Source organism: Leuresthes tenuis, unplaced genomic scaffold (assembly GCF_036924035.1).
Source record: "Leuresthes tenuis unplaced genomic scaffold, fLeuTen1.0.hap1 SCAF_10, whole genome shotgun sequence".
Taxonomy (NCBI): Eukaryota; Metazoa; Chordata; class Actinopteri; order Atheriniformes; family Atherinopsidae; genus Leuresthes; species Leuresthes tenuis.
Genome location: NW_027325364.1, coordinates 35,781,178 through 35,802,167, shown reverse-complemented (window position 1 = coordinate 35,802,167; position 20,990 = coordinate 35,781,178). Strand labels below are relative to the sequence as shown.

General features: G+C 40.4%; 2 protein-coding genes across 3 annotated transcripts; one reads left to right on the top strand and one right to left on the bottom strand.

The window, feature by feature from the left end:
* Positions 1 to 4,127: 4,127 nt before the first annotated feature.
* On the top strand, positions 4,128 to 6,979 carry rwdd1 (RWD domain containing 1). Of its 2 annotated transcripts, none has more exons than XM_072395002.1 (7): positions 4,128 to 4,330; positions 4,644 to 4,709; positions 4,826 to 4,956; positions 5,232 to 5,375; positions 5,555 to 5,687; positions 5,768 to 5,830; positions 6,692 to 6,979. In XM_072395002.1, the coding sequence occupies exons 1-7, from the start codon at positions 4,258 to 4,260 to the stop codon at positions 6,802 to 6,804; spliced, it is 723 nt and encodes a 240-aa protein (XP_072251103.1). In that variant the 5' UTR covers positions 4,128 to 4,257; the 3' UTR covers positions 6,805 to 6,979. The 2 variants fall into 2 exon arrangements, with proteins under 2 accessions (XP_072251103.1, XP_072251102.1); XM_072395001.1 differs by having other exon boundaries at positions 4,129 to 4,330; positions 5,555 to 5,693; positions 5,774 to 5,830.
* Positions 6,980 to 7,614: 635 nt separating this feature from the next.
* On the bottom strand, positions 7,615 to 20,214 carry LOC140316923 (amine sulfotransferase-like). Its single transcript, XM_072395000.1, has 7 exons — positions 19,894 to 20,214; positions 19,507 to 19,668; positions 17,511 to 17,728; positions 9,606 to 9,732; positions 9,426 to 9,520; positions 9,132 to 9,312; positions 7,615 to 8,874 (listed from the first exon to the last, which is right to left on the bottom strand). Exons 2-7 carry the CDS (start codon positions 19,661 to 19,663, stop codon positions 8,750 to 8,752), a joined length of 903 nt encoding a protein of 300 aa, XP_072251101.1. The 5' UTR covers positions 19,664 to 19,668; positions 19,894 to 20,214; the 3' UTR covers positions 7,615 to 8,749.
* Between the last annotated feature and the right edge of the window lie 776 nt (positions 20,215 to 20,990).

Below are 20,990 nucleotides of genomic sequence, written 5' to 3'. Positions count from 1 at the left end.
ATGGTCCAGTAGCACTTGTGCACTGTCAACTTAAATTGTAATGTGTGTAGTGACATCTGCAATACAAATTACAACCACTAGAGCACTTCTTACTGTTTCCTGAACAACACAGGCCTGTTGTAGGCTTTGTTCTTTGTAGGTTATTGTAGTAGCATGGCGATACACTATGGCAGGGATGTCCTGCAGGTTTTAGATGCCTCCCTGCTTTAACGCAGCTGAATCAGATCAATGCATCATTAGCAAGTTTGTGCAGAACTTAACAATCTTTCGAAGAGATCAATTTCATCTGAATCAGGTGTGTTGAAGCAGGGAAGCATCTAAAACCTGCAGGACAGCGGCCCTCGAGGACCGGAGTTTGACATCTCTGCACTATGGTGTTCTTGCATAAGAAAATATACCTCTCATTTCCATGGCATTCAGCACAAACTGAAATACAGTCATGAAAATGTGTTTTCAACAAACACAGCAATGCACGTTTAAAATTAGATTGGTTTGGTTTTAAAGATGAAGCGGAAGATGAAGACAAATGTGGATCGAGAAGGACTTGTACTGGGTCAAATTGTGATTGTTTTTCCCTCAATAGCCATTTGGATTCCCCCGGATTGCATTTTTTTTCTTTTCTTTTTATATTGCTGTTTAATTTTCCCCCAGGTGACCTGTTTCTTTGTTTTTTTAAGTTTTTTTTTAAAACAAATCTATAAAAATAAAATAACTCTGATACTCTAATCATTTAAGAAATATTCTATTCATCCCTGATGCTTTTCCATTACACGGTACAGTTTTCCATCACTGTAAGTAACAGAAAATGAAGTATTAAAGAACTGTGTGTAGTTGAACCATACTTTACCTTATAATGGAAAAACACAGTCAGAAAATGGGGAAATAAGAATTAATTGTGTCTCACTAAAAGAGATAACTCAGAGAAAAGTCAACAGAAATATGAGTGGTTCATTGAAATAGGTAAATAGGTTAATAGGTTCAACGCTGAAATGTGACACCAAACCAAGCACTGTTTCAGGTGCAGCAGTGGGCCACCTTAATAAGCCTGGCTACTGAAAAGAAACCTGGGATTATTCTTTTTCTTTTCCATCAATGATGAATAGTAAGCAGTTCTAGCTTTGTTTATGTTATTAGCCCATCTGTCCAGGCTGATTGAGATATGCCATATTCTTTCCAACTTTCTTGTAGTCCGTTTTAAGGTACACAGCTCTTCTGAGTGGGCAACATTGTCCAGTGTTGTACACATTGAAGCCGTAACATAATTTACAAGAAAGTCAAGTTCTACTGGAGTAAAGTTTAGGTAGCTGTCCTCTGTCATATCAGCACATGGCAGTGAAGAAAAGGATGATGAAATTAACTCTTTAAATCTGGTTACAGCATTCCTTCTATATGTAAAATTCTTCTCAGAAACCGTGTAGTCAAGTAATGTAAATTCAAAAGTTATTAAAAAATGGTCAGACAAGACAGGGTTATGAGGGAACACTGTTAACTGTTCACTCTCAATGCCATAAGTCAGCACAAGGTCAAGGGTAAGATTAAGGCAGTGAGTAGGTCTGTGAACACTTTGAGAAAATCCAATAGTCTAATATAGAATTAAAGTTAATATTTAGGCTGTCATTTTCAACATCTACATAAATATTAAAGTCACCCACTACAATGACTTTATCTGTACTCAGCACTAACTTTGTGATTAGCAATTTACAGGGGAAAAAAACAGGCTAGAAAACTCAGGTAGCTCTATCGAAATGCGTCTTCTATCAATCTGGCCGTGTTTCTTTTAACAATAATTCAATTAATGATGATACGGAGGAGAATTAGAATTGTGAGAGAGAGTGAAAGGAGAAGACGTGCTGCTCTTGTAAGACTTGTAAAACGTTGTCAAATTGTGAGTGTCAGCCTACTTTTTACTGCCTTTTTAATAAGACTAATATAATTTTTTTTTTAATTTCTGAACAATAAACTATCCTCCGTCAAACTACAACCCCTACTGGCGAAACTTCCTGAACCTTAGGCAGCTCCTTTATTTCCTGTCTCACAATACTGGACAAATGGATTAATCCAGTTGTCTGAGCAGTCAGAATGGTCAGAGTCACTCAGCTTTTAGTCACACACTGTACTAGCCATCATTAATAAATGGCCAATTAAGCTTTACTTATTGAACGATCTATGTACATTTTCTAGATAAAGCTGCAACCATCTCTATTACTAAAGTTTAAATATTAATTTAACGTCCGTCTGCCATCCCTAACGTGCAGCCCAGAGAAATTTTTGGCAATGCATTATGGGATGTCTCACTCCGGTTAGTGACCATCAGATGCTCACTACATTTAGCGGTGAATTGTGGGATACATTGATTGCACTATATAGTGACCATCAAAAATCCCTAAACATTAGGACACAACTACAAAGTGGCGTGGTCACTATATAGTGGTTAGGGAGTGATTTCGGACACAGCCACTTAAGACCCTGACGAGGTGATCGTTTTCTTTCTTCTTCGGTGGTTTGGCAGACTGGGATCAGTTGAGTTGAAGCATCAGTGAATCCGTGCTCGACTGTGTGGTCTGATGAAGGAAGCTATGAACAGGAAATTATTAAAAGTCACCAGCCTTTTTTTTTGTTGTTGTTTTTAAATCAGAACTTTATTGATGGTTACGGAAATACATACAACTTAGAGAGTAGAAGTTGAAACTTAATTATCCAATTTACAGGGAAGTAGATTCAGAAATTAAATGCAAAAAAAACACAAAACTATTACCTAGAGGTGTGCTTCATGTAGATTAAAGTGATTTATTAATTTGGTTATTTTGGTTGATTTATTTTTTATTTTTTTAAGTTTTTCAATGGTGTTCCAGTATGTTTTCAGATCTTCTATTTTGAAGTTATAAAATGAGGGTTTGGTCTTTTGCCAAAGCATTTTGTGTAGATAACATTTTGCTAAAATGATGATTAAATTAATTATATATTTTTCATTGGCTGTTAAATTCGGATGAGTGACTATAAGAAGTATTTCAAATTTTCTCAGAAAGATAAAAATTTTTTATCTTTTGGGAAATATATCTTTGTAAATGGAACCAGAAAGAAGTGACATGGATACAATCAACAAAAATATGTTCAATGGTTTCACCGTCGCATTCACAAAATGTACAAACATTATTTAAAGTAGGAAGACATCTACAAATATTTTCTTTTGAAGGGTAACACCGATGTAAAATCTTTAACTTATCTCTTTGATTTAGTTAGCGATTATATATTGATAAGGTAGCAGGAAGATCAAGTTCCAAAGTTTCTTGTCCATGAGAGTCCACCGATGTTTACATATAGGAGTAGAGACCGGAACAAGCTGGTTTCTGCTAAAAGCATTGTTACATCTCTTGTCTGTAATTAGGATGCCAGCAATAGTAGGAGAGCTGAGTGTTACAGGTAGAGAAGGGACTGATAGTAAGCTCTGTGCTAAAGAGACAACACCGATAGGAATAGATTTGATCACCATGTCAAACTCTTCTTGAGAAGTATCAATACCATATTTTTCCATAAAGACGTCATAGGAGTAAAATTCACCAAGTCACCAGCCTGCTCTTTAAACTACAACCTTTTCTTTTCTTTTTTCCGCCTTTTTAAAATGTTCTATTATTATTATTATTATACAAAATCCTGTACAAAATACATGGCTTATATAATTCTATATACATTTTAAAGGAGCAGGTGCATATGTAGAATGCAGAACAGAAAACGTGAAAATGAAATCTTCATAAATTATATCAAATAAAATAAAGTTTGCTAGGGCTTTTGTCGCAAATCATATTTTTCAAACAAACCAAAAAGTGTCATAGCATTTTTACTTTCTATAACATTAAGGGCTTTGGTAAAGGAATGAAAATTATGAAATGCAAAAAAATCTGTGTTTTACATTCATATATTTACATTTATGTGTGAAAAACTCTCCAAATAATAAAGTTATTCACCAGAAGGTCCCATTCACTGTTAACCATAATGATACCATAAACAATGTATTTTAGGGGAAAGGGTTCGAGACGGCTCCCCGTGTGCAGCCAGCCGTGCACATCAATCCAGAATGTCCCGGAGACACACACTGAAAAACCAAGTGATCCGAAGTTTCTGTGTTTGTCAGTGTGTGTCAGACCTACAGTACGAGCCACGATATCATCGATTGGCACTGTGGAACAGAGAGAACACGCTGCACAGCCGGTGTGTTTGCTTCGGTACAGCGGTGATGGTTTTAGCAGTTTCCACATAAATATGACAGACTACGGTGAGGAGCAGAGGAATGAGGTGGAAGCTTTAGAGGCCATCTACCCGGACTCTTTCACAGGTTTGAGAAGCACCGAAGCACACACACACGAACAGTTAGCTTTCAGCTAGCAGGCAGACGGTAGTTAGCTGACTGCTGCCTGTATTTTCTGCCTGGAAAATATGTCTGGAAGGAAGCTCCACTGTTATTACATATGGACTAGTTCACTATTTCAACAGCAGCACTCATGGATTCAGTGATAAATTGCAGATTTCAAAAAGGTTTTTGGCATTTAAATACGCTTCATAGTAATTGGAGTAACAGCAAGAGTTTGTTGGAGACAGGCAGTCTCAGTGTGCCTGTAACGGGATGTCTGCTCTTCATGTGCTCGCAGTGCTCTCTGAAGACCCCACCAGCTTCACCATCACTGTAACATCAGATGCAGGGGAACATGGTGAAAGTGAGTACACACACAGGGTGTCACACTGATGAGTGTGTGAGTATCAGTGAAAGGCTGTGAGAGTTCCATTTAGTCGATAAGTGTTTGAGATAGAATAATCTGTTTTCTTTGTGCAGCTGTGGAAGCAACATTGAAGTTCACGTATGTAGACAAATACCCAGATGAGCCCCCCCTATGGGAGATCTGCTTCCAGGAGAATCTGGAGGACAGCGACACAGAGGACATCCTTACCTTACTCCAGCAGCAGGTCTGTCTCACTCTTCCAGTGTTCAAAGGAAAAAAAGGGGCGATTTTAAAGCTTCAGTTTGTGTGTCTTTATTCAGAGGAGGTGTGCTGGTTATCACCATCTCATACTCCACGTGTATCCATCACACATGTTCAGAACTGATAGAATACATCTGTAATGTTACTCTGAAATGTTCAAATTGCGACAGCCTGTTTGTCCACTTGTGATTGGATCAGCTGAGCTACTGCTGTTGAATTAAATACGACTGGTGTGAACAACATGTGCTTACTGTGCAGGCTGAAGAAAACCTGGGGATGGTGATGATTTTCACCCTGGTGACGGCTGTTCAGGAGAAACTTAATGAAATTGTGGATATGATGAAAAACAGGCAAGAAGAGGAAAAGCGCCGGAAAGAGAAGGAGGCAGAGGAAGCCGAGAAGGTAAGAAACGGAAGCCATATGTCTGGAATAACATGTTGTGAACTGAAGTGAGACTTGCCTTCATCCTTCTGCCCACTTCTGTTTAGGTGTAGAGCATTACCAGTTCAGTGTCGTTATAGGAGCCACCGCTGTCACCAGTATGGACGGATCAGTACAGTCATGATGTGCTTGTTTTATAGGTGGCCTTCCAGGGTACAGTGGTAACCATCGAAAACTTTCTGGCATGGAAAGCCCGGTTTGAGCTTGAGATGGCTGAGGTGAGGAGGAAAAAGCAGAAAGAGGAGGAGCAGACTGGAAAACCTAAACTTACCGGTAAACCTGGAACTCAGACACTTCTTTGACCGGCCCGTGAGAACACAAAATCCTAAAAACCACCGTGTTTTCCTTAACAGGGAAACAGCTGTTTGAGACTGACCATAACCTGGACACGTCGGACATCCAGTTCCTTGAAGATGGTGAGCAGCACTGTTTGGTGATGTTGTTGTGACAAGAAAGAAGGATTTTGAACAAGAATGTTTCTGTAAAGTTCCAAGTCATTTAATGGACGAGTAAAATGAGGCCACAGGTCGGGACTCATAGTAGAACTCGCACCCAGGCTGCCTTCATCATGGAGTTTCAGCTTCTGTTGGATATTCATCTCTCTCAGAGAAAGTGTGTAAGCATGAGTGCTGGAGCAGTGAAGCAGATACATTATTTACTGAGGGCGAGCAAATCAGCAGTTTTATGACCCCTACCTCAGTGTGGTCCAGATCCAGCTGTGAAGGTGGAGTCACAGTCAGAGAGCTGGAGTAATGGGATTATTGATAGGTACTCAGACTCTGACTCTGAACGCGCGACTCATGCAGTTTTTATCATGTTGCATTAGGCAGCGGAGCAAAGAAGTTTTCTTCAGTCTGTTGTAGAAATCTAGTCCCCTGTTCAGAGAAATGTCTGGCATGGCAGCTGTACGCATCTCCATTTCAACTCAGGAGACAGACTGAGTTACCATGGTGACACGGATGTTTCTGTACTCGTCAAATCACTGGAAAAGTTGCACATTGCATTGGTGCTTGATTTGGGATTTTGAAGAGCTCTAGTTTTGCTTCACGGACTTTGGAGGTGGAATTGGGGCATGCTTTAAGCCCCACTCTTCACCCTGCCAGTTATGTATCTCCCCACGTTAACTTACACATTTGAAAGGTATCTTTAGCTGAGACATGAATCAGTGTTGCCTTCTTTGGTACAAACGGTGACCTTGTTGCTATTGAGTCACAGTTAAAGACGGTTAAATCAGTTTTGATTTCAGCACACTGTTCACTTTTCTTCTTCTTTTGCAGCTGGAAATAACGTTGAAGTGGATGAGTCACTGTTCCAGGACATTGAGGACTTGGACTTGGATGAGGACGACCCAGACTTTGACCCTTTAGAGATGGGCAGCGATGAAGACTGAGGCAGCAGGATGATGCTGGACTGTAAAAAAATGCTCTGCTCCTGAATACGATCTTCTGACTAGATAGATTTTAAAGACTCTTGCAGTAGATGAAGATGGAAATTTCTGTAATACAACATACAGCCACGAGTGCTTATTTCAATGCCTAAAAAATTAAACTTTTCAGAAAAATGTCTGTCTTGCCTCTGGTGCTGCACAGTGATTCAGATGCCTCATGTCCAGAAGAGGGCAGTAAGATATGAGAAATGACGAGGGAAAGGGAAAGCTCTTGTCCTTCCTTGTCTCTTCTCTCCTCCGTCCTGCCATGACACTGAGCTCAGCAAAATATGTTTCAGTGGTTAAGGTGCAGCAGAGGAGAGGGGAGGCAGCAGGAGGAGCTGTAAGGAGCATACTGGTGTGTTCTGTGTGGAAGGCTTTTCAGCATCTGTGATGTATGGAGGGTTAGTGGGACAAAAACCATGTTGTTAAACAGAATTATACTCACATATATTAATTGTCAGGAATCCTTTAATGCTCATCTGACTGTAACTAATCTATTTTCAGTACTGTCCCCTCACATCCAAACTTCATATGGAATCATCCTGTTTTACACTGAAACGGTTTGATTCACCTGCTTTATCAACACATTCTGGGATGATCTGTAGAAGAAATATATCAGTATTCGTGTATTTGCTGTGTTAATGGTTTTGCAAAGTCTGCAGAGGTGGAAGGAAGTCATTGGGACTGAAAATGTACACATTTGAAGATGACTACATTTCACAGTCCATTTACAGGATATAATGTGTGTTACAATGGAAAAAAATCAAAGATGTGGGTAGAATACAGGTCCAGTAACGCTGGTTTTGTTGATCACATTTGAATCAACATCCTTTGATGATGTCAAGTGTCTCCTGATGTCTGTCTGCTACACACACACTAGCATGTCCAGGCAGGTAAAGCCTCTGGTGTCTTTGTTAAGGTGGGGTTGGAGATGTGATTGTTGAAAGTCATGTGACATGAGTCTCTCTTTTGCAGTTAAGATAACATTTCTGGAATTAAAACAGTTGCTCGTTCCTCTCGCACGCGGATTTTTTTCATTTAGCAGTGCCATGCAGAACAGTCTGATACTGGAAATGGAGAAAAATTGAAAAAGCTTGATGTAACCAGTGTTGCCAGGTGGGAAATGTAGTATTATCTACCAGAGACATAAAATGATCGTATTTTGAGGGAAATCATTGTACACCCGTCATAACCAAAATAACAAATCTACTGATGCGCTACAGTCCCTCTGGTGTTGAACAGCGTCCAACAGACTCGCGGCTTTGCATCAGCAGCTGCTTTAGGCTAAATGTCCCCGTAAACAATGACGAGTGGAACTGATGAGCCAAATCATGAGGCCTGGAGGCCACCTACTGTTAGGACCTTCTGCAGCAAACGCATGCACGTCCCTCGTAGCTCACATAGAAAAGCACGATTGGCTTGAAACTTGTCACATGGAAATGGAAATGCCTTCAGGGTTCACAAAAAAATCCGACAGACAGTTGCGACAGGCTGATTACAACCGATTACAACCACACTTTCACAGAATGGTCAAATGATCGTATATTTGGCCTTTTTTGGGATTATAGATCGTGCACTGTACACAGGGCAAAATTATCGTACGAATATGATAATCATCGTACTCCTGGCAACACTGGATGTAACCAACCACTGTGAAAAGAAAGCTTACTTTGGCATCAGTTACTTTCAAATTGATTACAGAATGATCTGATTCACTGAAAAAAACAAAACCAAACAAATAAAATATGATCCCTGTGTGTTAACTAACTCCAGGGTCTATAAGTGGTATACTTCAGAAAACAGACAAAGAAACTGACATGAATATGTTTTTCTGTAAATCATCATTTCCATGACGCTCCAGCTGTGACAATGTTCTTCTTTGCATTGTCATGAGATCAGTATGTAATCACTTAAAATCATTGATGTCCCAAATAAACAAAAATGGAAAGTCCTCCATCTCTCTTAGAAAGACTTCATCAAACCTCTCGTTCTGGGCCACAGTGAAGTGATTCTTCCAGTCGCCGATGGTGCCTGAAGTTCACAGTACAATGAAGATGAGAGAAAGATAGTCATCAATCATTTTCACTTAACCATATCCTTGCTCTGCACACTTCACTGCAGTAGGTCACTCACATCCTCCATATAAGTTTGATATTTTTAGTATTATGCTTTCACTGTGTTAATACAGGTGAAGTTTTGTGAGTCTGGGTTGATAGTTGTTTAGGGGTTGTTTATTATAATAAGGAGAATGACCAGATCAGCCTCGACTTCCTGTATACAATTCTTACCTTTCCTCATGAATCTTCCCAGGTGGTGGCTGAGAAGATCCCCTGGTACCTGCTCATAGCTGGCCTGAGGAATCTTCTTCATGTTGCTGAACGTGCTGTGTTTCACTACATTTGTCAGCTGCTCATTAGTCAGCTCTTTGCTCAGGAACAGGGAGATCCTCTCCACGGCTGACTGTAGGTCCTGAATAAAACACAGCAGCACAATGTAGGGATCCATTAGAAAAATTAGGCCTGATGAATGTGTTGTATAATGTGACGAGTGCATGCAGATATTGCAATGATTTGAGGTCCTACTTGGATCATTTCTTCATAAGTGATGAACAGCATGTTCATTTCATCCTTGTGTGAGTACCAAGTCTTAATGTGCTCAAACCAGCTGGAACCAAACACTACAATGAACAACACACACTGTCACCACCATCAAGACAATCTGCAAGAGTCACTTTGTGAAAACCAGAAGTGAACTCCTCTTACCTTCTCCTCTCAGGAATTTCTCAAAGAAGTCATCAAAACTCTTTGGTGTTTCCAACATATTTGCAACTTTATGGAAGTAGTAGTAAGACACAAGAACATCTTTAGGATTTCTTGCGACGTAGATCACCTAAAATAAATCAGATCTGGGTATCAGTAAATTATTACTGGTGTTTACTGGGAGGGCTTCACATTGGTGCTGTGGTTAGCTCTGTCCCCTCACAGCAAAAGGGTTCCGTGCATGTATGGGTTCTCTCCAGGTATTCCGGCTTCTTCCCACCGTCCAAAAACAAGCATATCAGGTTGACTGATGATTCTAGATTGATTTTAGGAGTGAGTGTGAGCATGCATGGTTGTTTGTCTCGTTTTTCTCTGTGTGGCCCTGTGATGGACTGCAGACCCATCCAGAGTATACCCTGCCTCTCGTCCAATGGCAGCTGGGATAGGCTCCAGCCTAAGGCCTTAAACTGGATTAAGATGATATACAAAATGGATGGATGGATGTTAACTGGGAACTGAGGAATTTTTAACTTTCCTAGATCAATTAGCAAAAGGTCATTAACATGATCGGGACATAAAAAGAACCCCTTAGAGAGGCAGTATGAAGAGGGTTTGAAGTATGAATGATTAGAAAAAAAGCACGTAGTTATGTATCCTAAGACGTGCTGTATGAGTAGGGTGAATGCAGCATGCAGTGAAGCGCTTTGAGTGGTCAGTTAGACTAGAAAAGCGCTATACAAGTACAAGTCCATTTACCATTTACAAAGCGTATTCGTTCTTATTTCCTCAGACAAAGCTTATTCCTTTAAATGAGTTTTGAGTTTGAGTATGCCCATTTGAGTACCATAGTATTGTTATCTCAGACCACACCCCTGTATCTGTAGATATTAGCTTTCCTAGTCTTGCCCCTCCCTCCAGGCAGTGGAGACTTTTCTCTGCTAGCCCAGGCTTCCTTTAAAGAATTCCTTCACATGCAGATCTCCTTGTTCTTTGATACTAATGATTCTCCAGAGATCTCTAGACGTACTCTATGGGAGGCCTTTAAGGCGTTTACGCGTGGGCAGATTATATCATATGGCTCAACCCTAAAGAAAGCAGAAAGGGCAGAGTGTGAGATAATCACCAAGGACATATTCATAAAGCGGGAAGACTATTAGCACATCAGGCACGCACAGCTACACTATGCACGCTGATCCCTCAGATTAAATCTGCGTCAGGTGAAGTCACCTCGGACCTTACAGAAATTACATCTACTCCTCCCAATGTCCTCCGACTGTTTGGGATGGAGTTAACCCACTAGATAAGATTGTTTTCCCTAAAACAAATGAAGATTTGGGTAGGGAGCTGGGGAGTCCGGTCTCTACCAGGGAAGTTCAGGAGGCAATTATGTCACTTCAGAATGGTAAAACTCCAGGCCCTGATGGGTTCCCTGTTGAGTTTTTTTAAGTTATTTTCTGCCGCTATCGCACCTACCCTCCAGAGAATGTATAATGAGTCCTTTGCTGAGGGCTGACTGCCTCCCATCCTGTCGGAGGCCACTATTTATTTTCTGTTTAAGAGTGATAAGGACCCTGTTTTGTGTGGTAGCTATAGGCCCATTTCCCTCTTAAATGTCGACTTAAAGATCCTGTCAAATATTGTAGCCCAAAGCCTAAAACGGGTCCTATCAAGTATAATATCAACCGATCAAATGAGTTTCATGCTTGGACGGCACACATTTCATAACACGAGGAGGCTCTTAAATATCATTGGTTCTCCTGGTTCGGGCGTTCTGGAATCAATTATCTCACTGGACGCAGAGAAGGCCTTCGATAGTCCATTTGGTTTCAATACGGAATTTATATCTTGGATTAAATTGCTTTATGCCAGCCCAGTTGCCTCAGTCCACTCAAACGGACTCCAGTCTGTTTAATTTCCTCTTTGTCGAGGAACCAGACAGGGCTGCCCTCTTTCCCCCCTCCTATTTGCCATAGTTATTGAGCCTCTAGCCATCTGGCTACACCAGGAGGGTGGGTTTGAGGGCATCATCAGAGCTGTGAAAATTCACAAATTATCATTTTATGCCGATGACCTTCTTTTATACATGTCGAATCCAGCTGCCTCTCTCCCTGTGGTTCTAGATATCTTTGACAAATTTGGGTCCTATTCAGGTTATAAACTTAACCTCCACTACAGTGAAATTCTTCCCATCAATTCTGCAGCCAAAGATATACCTCTGTCTTTATTCCCTTTCAAATATGCTGCAGGTGGATTTAAATATTTGGGGGTGCATATTACTAATTCAATGAGGCAACGTCTCTCTAAAAATTTCTCTCCTCTTGTTGAGAAATGTAAACTAGATTTTGTCAGATGGTCTGGCCTCCCATTATCCCTTGTGGGTTGAGTTAATTTGGTTAGAATGGTTGTTTTCATAAGTTTCCATTTTTTTTTTCACGTCCCTGTCTTTATTGAAAAGTCTTTTTTAGATCACTCGATCAACAAGTTCTTTCCTCTGGGGCAATAAAAGTCCACACATCAGAAGATCAGTGCTACAGCTCCCGAAGGCTCTTGGTGGCTTAGGCTTTGCCAAATTTTCTGCACTATTACTGGTCCTGTAATATTCATAAACTCCATGTGGGTGGATATGGAACTTGCATCTTCTAAGTTCTCTCTTCATTCCCTGGTTTGCTCCCAGCTCCCTTTAACTGCCTCCAACTTTACCTCAAATCCAGTGCTAACTAACTCTGTTAGAATTTGGATTCAAATTAGGAGGAACCTAGGCCTTAATAGGGGCTCAGACCTTTCCCCTATTGTAAAAAAAACCCCACGTATTTCTGCCCTCTTGCACTGATTTGACCTTTTGGACGTGGTTCAACAAAGGGATAACGAAATTTAAGGACCTTTACAACCAAAGGACTTTTATGTCCTTTTCAGAGCTCTCAAGAAAATTGACTTACCTAAATACCATCTATTTCTTTTTTGGCATTTTGTTCAGAATCAGAACCCCAAATTCCCAAGTCGTTGCCTAGAAACACTGATTGATTCATTATTAGCTCTTGATCCTAAACAAAAGTGGCTAACTTATAGCATTTACAGCCTTATCAGTTCTTCTCTTGATAGCCCAGCATCGGGCCCCAAGGATTCTTGAGAGCAAGAGCTTGGAGTCACACTACCTGATGATTATTGGCAACAAGTATTACGGTTGGTTCCTTCCTCTTCAATCTGTGCGAGGCATGGCCTCCTACAATGTAAAGTAGTGCACAAAGTTCACTACACTAATTTGAGGCTATCTCGGATTTATCCCAATGTAACTGACTCCTGTAATAGGGGCAAACAATCTCCAGCTGACCATTCCCATATGTTTTGGTCCTGTCCGAGGCTTGCCACACTCTGGTCTGAAATCTTTAAAACTCTTAGCACAGCATATAACACTACTATCTCTCCTGAACCTCTCTTAGCTTTGTTTGGGCCCTCCCTACAGCCTTTTACCTCTAGAGTTTTCCAGACTATCCTTGCCTTTACCACCATGTTACCCAGATGCCTTATACTACTTAAATGGAAACACCCTCAACCTCCATCTCATAGTAGGTGGGTTGAAGAAGTATCACTGTTCATGAGTCTTGACAGGCTTAGATTTTCCCTCAATGGCTCCTTAAATTCATTTGAAAAGACTTGGAGACCTCTCTTAAGTCATATTGAGTCTTTGACTTCTCTGCATTACTGTGATGACTGAAACCCTCTCCCCCCATTTATTTTGTTTTATTTATTCATCATTTTTATTTATTTATTTATGTTTGATTGTTTTGTTTGTTTTTATTGTTTATGGGTTTGTTGTGTGTGCTCAGGATGGGATGGAAATGTGGGAGGGATAAAAAGATGGAAAAATGGAAATATGGAAGTATTTCCTGTTATATTGTTCTGTTGTATTTAGTGAAATTACTTCCAATAAAAAAAGTTAAGAAAAAAAAAGATTGCTAATGATGTCAATAGATTGGGATGTTTTACTCCAAACAACAACAAAGAAAACATCCATCCATTTTCCATACCTGCTTAGTCCAATTCAGGGGCCTGCAGCCTATCAAAGTTTCCACTTGGCAAGAGGCAGGAAATCATATTTAAATTGAATTAAAGACATTTGGCTTACTCTAAACCATTTAAAAATATTTCTAGGCGTTGGCAATGTGTACAGAAAAATGTGTACAAGACTAAATAAATTAGTATCATCTGCAAAAATACTGGAAACAAATCATAATGAAGCAGTCAAATGAATAATGTTTATAAGAAGTACCTTATTGTGTCACGATCAGATGTCCATCTACTAATGATAACAAAATGTTATTTATCCATTCATCCATTTTCTATCCTCCCTTAACCCTATTCAGGGTTGCGGGGTACTGGAACCTATCCCAGCTCTCATTGGGTGAGAGGCGGGGTATGCCCTGGACGGCTCATCAGTACATCAAAGGGCCACACAAACACAATCAACGATGCACGCTCACACTCACCTCTAGGGACAACTTACAGTCACCAGTTAACCTAACATGCATGTTTTTGTACTGTGGGAGAAAGCCAGGATATCAGGAGAGAACCCATGTATACACAGAGAGAACATGCAAACTCCACACAGAAAGGCTGCGATTTGAACCAGGAACCCCTCCCTCTCTGTGAGATGATGGTGGTAACAACCACACCATAGTGCAGCCCAAAGTGTAATTTATTATGAATATAAGCCTTTTATAAGTCACTCAAACCATAATGTGACAACTTCTGATCGAGGTTGAATTTATGGGGCAATTTCAAAATATTGTTCCTCAATGTAAAACTGTGAAGACTTTGAATATTCCATCCTCTACAATACACAAAATAAAGTCCAAAGATTCAGAGAATCCACATCTCTGTGAACAAGGGACACAGTCCATAAATAATTCCTCGATGTCTGTAATCTTCAGGCCCTCGAGCAGCTCTGCATTAAAAACAGATATGATTCTGTCCTGGGAATCACTGCATGGGCCCAGGAACACTGGAAATCATTGTCTTCTGAACACAGTTCATCGTGCCATCCACACATGCAGGTTAAAGCTCTATCATGCAGAGAAGATGCCGTATGTGAACATGATCCATAAACACTGCCTTCTTCTCTGGACCAAAGGGCATTTAAAATGGACCGAGGCAAAGCAGAAAACTGTTCTGTGGTCAGATGGAGCAAAATCTGAAATTCTTTTTGAAAATAATGAAAGCTGCATCCTCCAGACTAAAGAGGAGAAGGACAATCCAGCTTGTTTTCAGCTCTCAGTTCAAAGCCTGCATCTCTGACTGTATGGGGGGGGGGGGACTGGAACTGGAAACCTGCACATCTGGAAAAGCTCCATCAATGCTGAAAGGTATATACAAGTTTTAGAGCAACATATATACCTATCGAGACAAAGCTTTTTTTCTGGGGAGACTTTGCACATTTTTTTAACAAGACAATGTTAAATCACATACTGCATTTATACAGCATGGCTTCGTAGTAGAAGAGTCGGGTGGTGGAGTGACTTGAACTGAAAACATTTGAAATACCACAAAGAATTCACCTACTTGCTGTCATCAAATTAAAAGAGCTAATATTTGTCATCAAACAGTACAATATCTCACTTTCTACCATTTGTATATTGTTTATGTTCTGTTCTGTTGAAAATACAAATAAAGTTATTGCATTCTGTTTCTACCCACATTTTACACAGTGTCCCAACTTGTGAATGTTAACAGGATGATTTGGCTTGATAGCAAGTTCCAACACCATCCACAAACAACAGAAGAGTGCAGGATGAGGAGAAAGCAATCAAACAAACTGAACAATAGACCTTTGTTGTGACTGTTTGCAGCATCAGCTGAGGATGAACCCAGAGGAAGCAGCAGCTTCTGGAGAGGTCTCCACCAATTCTTCATTCATTAATCAGCCTCAGGCAAGAATAAGCAGGAAAAATTCAAGACATTCAAGACAGTAACCATCTGAGCAGAATTGAATCTATCACATCTTTATGGCGGTGTGACCAGATGGAAGTCATTCTGGGGAACTGCCAATGACATTTCTGAGAAGTTTGGCACTACTCTCCGGATTCTCTTCAGAAACTGAACTTTACTCATAATGTTATGTCTGAAAAACACCAGACTCTGCTCACCACTGTTGGAGCGTCTTCTGGAGATGCAGAACAGTTCTGTCATTAGGTGACTCAGCTGAAGTTCATAAAGTCCACCAAACTTTTACAGAAAAACCTGAAGATGGTAAATCATACATAGTCCTCTCAAATATTAACAAGTGAAGTTTCTGGTTCTCAAATACACTTCACTTTTCAACCTAAAATCTTCCTCAGCTCTAAGTCGTGGTGAGCCCCAGATATTTAACTTCTTATAGTTATCAGCAACTTTACAGCTGTTGTGTGTATTCAGCCTGTACTGCTGTCAGTAGCAGTGTGATACACTTTTTTGTGGATTTTAGATGTCTGCAAAGTTACAAAGCTCAAAGTCTCCAAAAAAAAAAGACTCCGTCAGTTCCTGAAAATCTGTTAATGCATCCATTTTCTAAACACACTTTATTCTATTCGGGGTGAGGGTGTGGGGGTGGAGCCAATCTTAGCTGTCATAGGGTGAGAGGCAGGGGGTGTCCAGAACGGGGCCAACACAGAGACTAACAACCACGCACACCTACAGTCAGTTTAGAATGATTAACTTAACATGCATGTTTTTGGACTGTGGGAGGAAGCTGGAGAACTCGGAGAGAACCCAAGTAGGTGCAGAGAGAAGCAGCAAAAACCTCAGCTGAGCTCTGAAGTAGAAACTGCAGATGACAGTGCTAAGCATGGTGCAACAGATTAAATCAACAACACATCAAAATAAGTACATTTTGAAAGGATCTGAATACTTTCTGACTCCATTGTAGACATTTGAATATGTTTGGATAATTTCACATTTTTAATCATGCACTCTAACAGCACTTTCAGTTGCATTGTTTACTCATCCCGTTCAAACACTGAATAACTTAATGTCAGGTGGGAGGAGACAGCCATCAGTTGAGGATAAATGAGAATTCCAAAGTCACACTACCTTGAACTTTTTGCAGTGTGAGTCAGAACAGTTACAGTTACTTTTATTTTTGCTTTTCCTTATCCTGCCAACACAACTCAGAAAATGTACCCAGTCAGCTGAGACAACCAGAGGGAATTTGGGATAGAAAACAAAAAGAGATTTGATTGAAATACCTCCAACTGCCAAAGTGACTATAGACACTGAAAAAGAGAGTGAGTATTACTGCAGTTTACATCAGAAAAATCTCTCAAATAAAACTCAGCTCTGTTTAAGTGCAGAACTTCACTGAGTGACCTGTGTGTGTGAATGGGTGAATGTGGTTTGTAGAGTAGATGTGCTGTGAGTGGTCAGCTAGACAAAAAAATGTGCTATATAAATACAGTTCATTTAACATTTAACTCCCTCCATCTGTCACCAAATGATAATAATAATTATAATTATAATTACTGTAGGTTGTGTATCTTTGGGGATCGTGTTAAAAATAGTGTGTCCTTCAAGTAGAAAAGCTTTTTATTAAAAAAACAAACACTTATAAATGGCTGAGTGATGCTGCAGAGTGACTTATCCACCAATAATTACAAAAGCATATAAAGATTTTATAGACGTTTTTAACATGTTATAGTATAGCTGTAATTGATTGATACTGAAAGTATTGTTAAAACACAGATGATATGACACAACTTCACAAGACATGACAGAACTGCTGGAGATACTGTCAATTCATATGACCTTGTATAATTTTACAACTATTCAACAGGGGGATAGAGACCAGGAAAGGGTTATTTATTTCTTACAAATACTAAAGTAATCTTGGCCTAAAACCTCTGTGAAATTAGATTAAATACATGTGCTTAGAGAGCTGACCTTGCCCTTCTTCTGGCTCAGAGCAGGGGGCAGGAACTGGTACTGCAGGTGGGTGACCCTCTGCCTGGGGGACGGAGCTGAGATGAATGCCTGCCTGTTTCCATTTAGCTCAATCCAGGGGATGAGATCAGCGTTGGAGTAGTTGTTGAGCTTACTGATGGCAGTCAAATCTCCCTTTGCCTCAAGCATCAGCAGGATTTGCTGCATCCAGATGGTCCCTGTCAAATGGGACAGATGGGCCTCATGAAACCTCCCAGACTCTGAGCATGTATGTCTGTATATGAGTACTGGTCTGGCTAATTATTTGATAACCTGCTCTATGGTAAAATCTGTTTGAAACACACCAAAGAACGAGACTCTCATCTGGTAATGCTGGACATACTAATCAGTCTTGTAACTGAAGTGGGTAATCTGGAGTCAACACAGACAGGTTTAAGTGTCACGATTTATTCAAGAATGGTTGGTACACACGAGTTCAGTAAAGCAGGAAGAGCTATCTGACTTACAGTCCTAAAAAACAGAAACACTACTGGACTGTCACAAGGAAAATCCTGGAATGCCTATCACAGATTACAAAATTAAAGAAGGCAGAGGAGAAAGAGAGCACACACACTGAACACACACAGGACAGACAGATGGTGGGAGGCAGATATGAGCGATGAGGGGAGGATGACTGGGGACAGCTGTGGGACACCGGTGGGGGGGACAAGCAGAAACAGAGGATGACCACAGCTACTGCTATTCCCTCTTGTGTTTCAGGTCTATAAATCAGTAACTTCCCCCGAGTCAGCTGTATAAATTTGATACATATATGTCTCAGGAGGATCAAAAAACTTTAGGATTTTTGTGATATAAGGTAAAAAGGTCAGAAATCTCTCACTGGGGGGAAGTCACTGACTTGTAGACCTGAAACACAAGGAGGAACATGGGTATGCACAGATTTGATGGTATTGTGTCCAGCTATCAGGATATCCTGATTAACAATTTCACTATTTGGAAAATTACATTCAGCTAGGTCTTCATTTGTTCATTATGAACACGAATACACATTTATTTGTTCATTATGAACAAATGAAGACCTAGCTGAATGTAATTTTCCCAATTAATAACAATAGAAATAAGAACTATGAATTTAACAGATGTGTGAACCCCATGTCTATCTAAACACAAGAAGAACAGTATGTGAATTTCCCAGCCGTCAGGATGTGTTTACTCATTTGTGTTTACTCGAAATATTCTCAACAGCAGTTTGTTGAGAATATTAAAGAAAGAGAGTCCGTTCTTTCACACGGTTTTCAATCTCCTCTCATATTCTAAAAAAGAAAAAAATGCTGTTGAAAACAAGTTGGCATTATGTCTGGAACGAGTTTTCAGCGAGCGAGCGCATCTTTTGCTGAGTGGACGCGGCGGAGCTGGAGAGGGAACGGATCTCGATGGGGAAAAAGACCTCGACACAAGACTGGACTGTTTTCAAAGTTACGTTACTACACTGAAATACACCTATGTGCAATACACTATTTATCCAGCATTTTATTCTTATGGACATGTACATATCAGAGTTTTCTTATGTATTTGTTGTTTATATCTTTATATTATAATAGTACATAGTATATATCTGGACTTTTATTATAATTAGTGATTATAATTATGGACTAGTATAATTATATTGAGGAAGGCTGTTTTTTTTGTGAATGGCCTTCCTTATCATTATCTTGATTATTTAGTCTGCTGATGCCCCAAGGCATGGAACGACTCACAAACTGTTGTTCAACGACACTTTATTTAATTTTATTTATCTTTTTTATCAGATATTAACTATGGCTGGAATGACGTCTGTGGTCGTTAGCAGCAGAGCCTTCTCTCTGCGTTATGTTGCGATGTTCGTGCTGTGGGAATCAATACCGCTGACCTCTCTCATATCAAATACAAATAAAACATGTTCCACTGGCGTCTTTCTCTACATGGGGAACTTAAAGCGTAGAGACAACATCCTCACCTGATTTTGGGTACGTGACGATGAACACGTCGGAGTCTCTGATGTCCAGGTTATAAATCCGGTCCACATCATCTGGATCATGAGTTCCGTTGATCAGATAAAAGCCTTTGTGCGCCACCAGTTTATGATCATGAGTCTTGGCATCATTTAAATCCATGATAACTAAAACAAGAGAGAGGTTCCTTTGTTAACACTGTGCTTGGTTTGTTACAATAAATGTGCTCCATAAAGGAAGTACAGAACAGAAGTTTGGTACGGCTAAGCCTGATCCAGAGCCACGGCGCATTAAAATGAGTTTAGAATATTTTTACATGCTAGATATTTAAATTATAGCAGCAGGAAGTGTTAAAAATGGGAGACTATAACGAGTGAAGTGTGAATGTTTACCTTGAATCAACTTGAAGAGCAAAGCAGTGAAGTGTGCGCACCGTGCCGCCAGTCACACGCTGCAGTGAGTACCTGTTCTCTTCAGGAGACCACGTTCGCCGCTTGCAAACAAAACGATGTGGCCTATCTGACGTGTCCGGTGTGCTGCTTTAAATGGTAGTCGGTGGAGCCGCTCGTGCTTGTTTGAAAGTTGTGGATGTGCATCGACCGCGCGCTTTTACGCAGCTTCTGAGACAAACAGAGATGTTCCCATCCTCAGGCGAAGCTGCACGGGTTGTGCTGTCCAGACAGAAAACGCTTCAGGGGGGTGCAGCAGGGAACATATCAGGGATTACGCAACATCACTTCGTGCCCTGTTATGCTTTCATGTTGCGTGAGTGGCCCTTTCAGTGTTTCCTAACATACAGGTCCTGCTTATAGGTGAACAGGGCCAAACTACGACGACAAAGTTGATCTCGTTCGCTGGAATCTTTCAAGCGCTTCAGACTTTTTGCAACATTTAAAAACGATTCCACGATTTCAAGAGGCAGCTGTAAGTATAGGGAACAGGGGTCTGGACTCATGGTCAAATAAGATTTTATCTTCCTGCAGTCTGGATCTGCCTCTGAGTCAGACTATATATTATGTATTTCAAGTCAAAGTTTAAATTAAAAGTCACATCAAGACTCTTTTCAGCTGTTGGGTATTACATGTTGGATCCAGTAACAGGACTGGCTGTTTTTTGTGGACTGGTCCTTTAACAGCAGTGAAAACTCTCTGAAGTATTTAAGCAAGAAACTGCATCTCTACCAGCAGCTCTGAAAAAACTGAAACTGAAGTATTTCTGCTCTTCAGGAGGCATCTGGACACTGACACCTTTCTCTGTCCAGCTCTATGGGGGCTGTGAGGAAACAAGGATTTATTTCTGGACTGCACAAACCTCCTACACCACAGACAAAAGACATCTGGTGTTTGGAGGCTGTGAGCTGGATACAGATGAACAGCTGTGACCTGCTGACCTTCCTGAGGACAGATCATACTCTGAGATTCATTATCTTTTAAAGTTCCTGTATAACTCCCTTGTCACAGAACTGTTTGGATGCTTTTCGTCTTGTGTA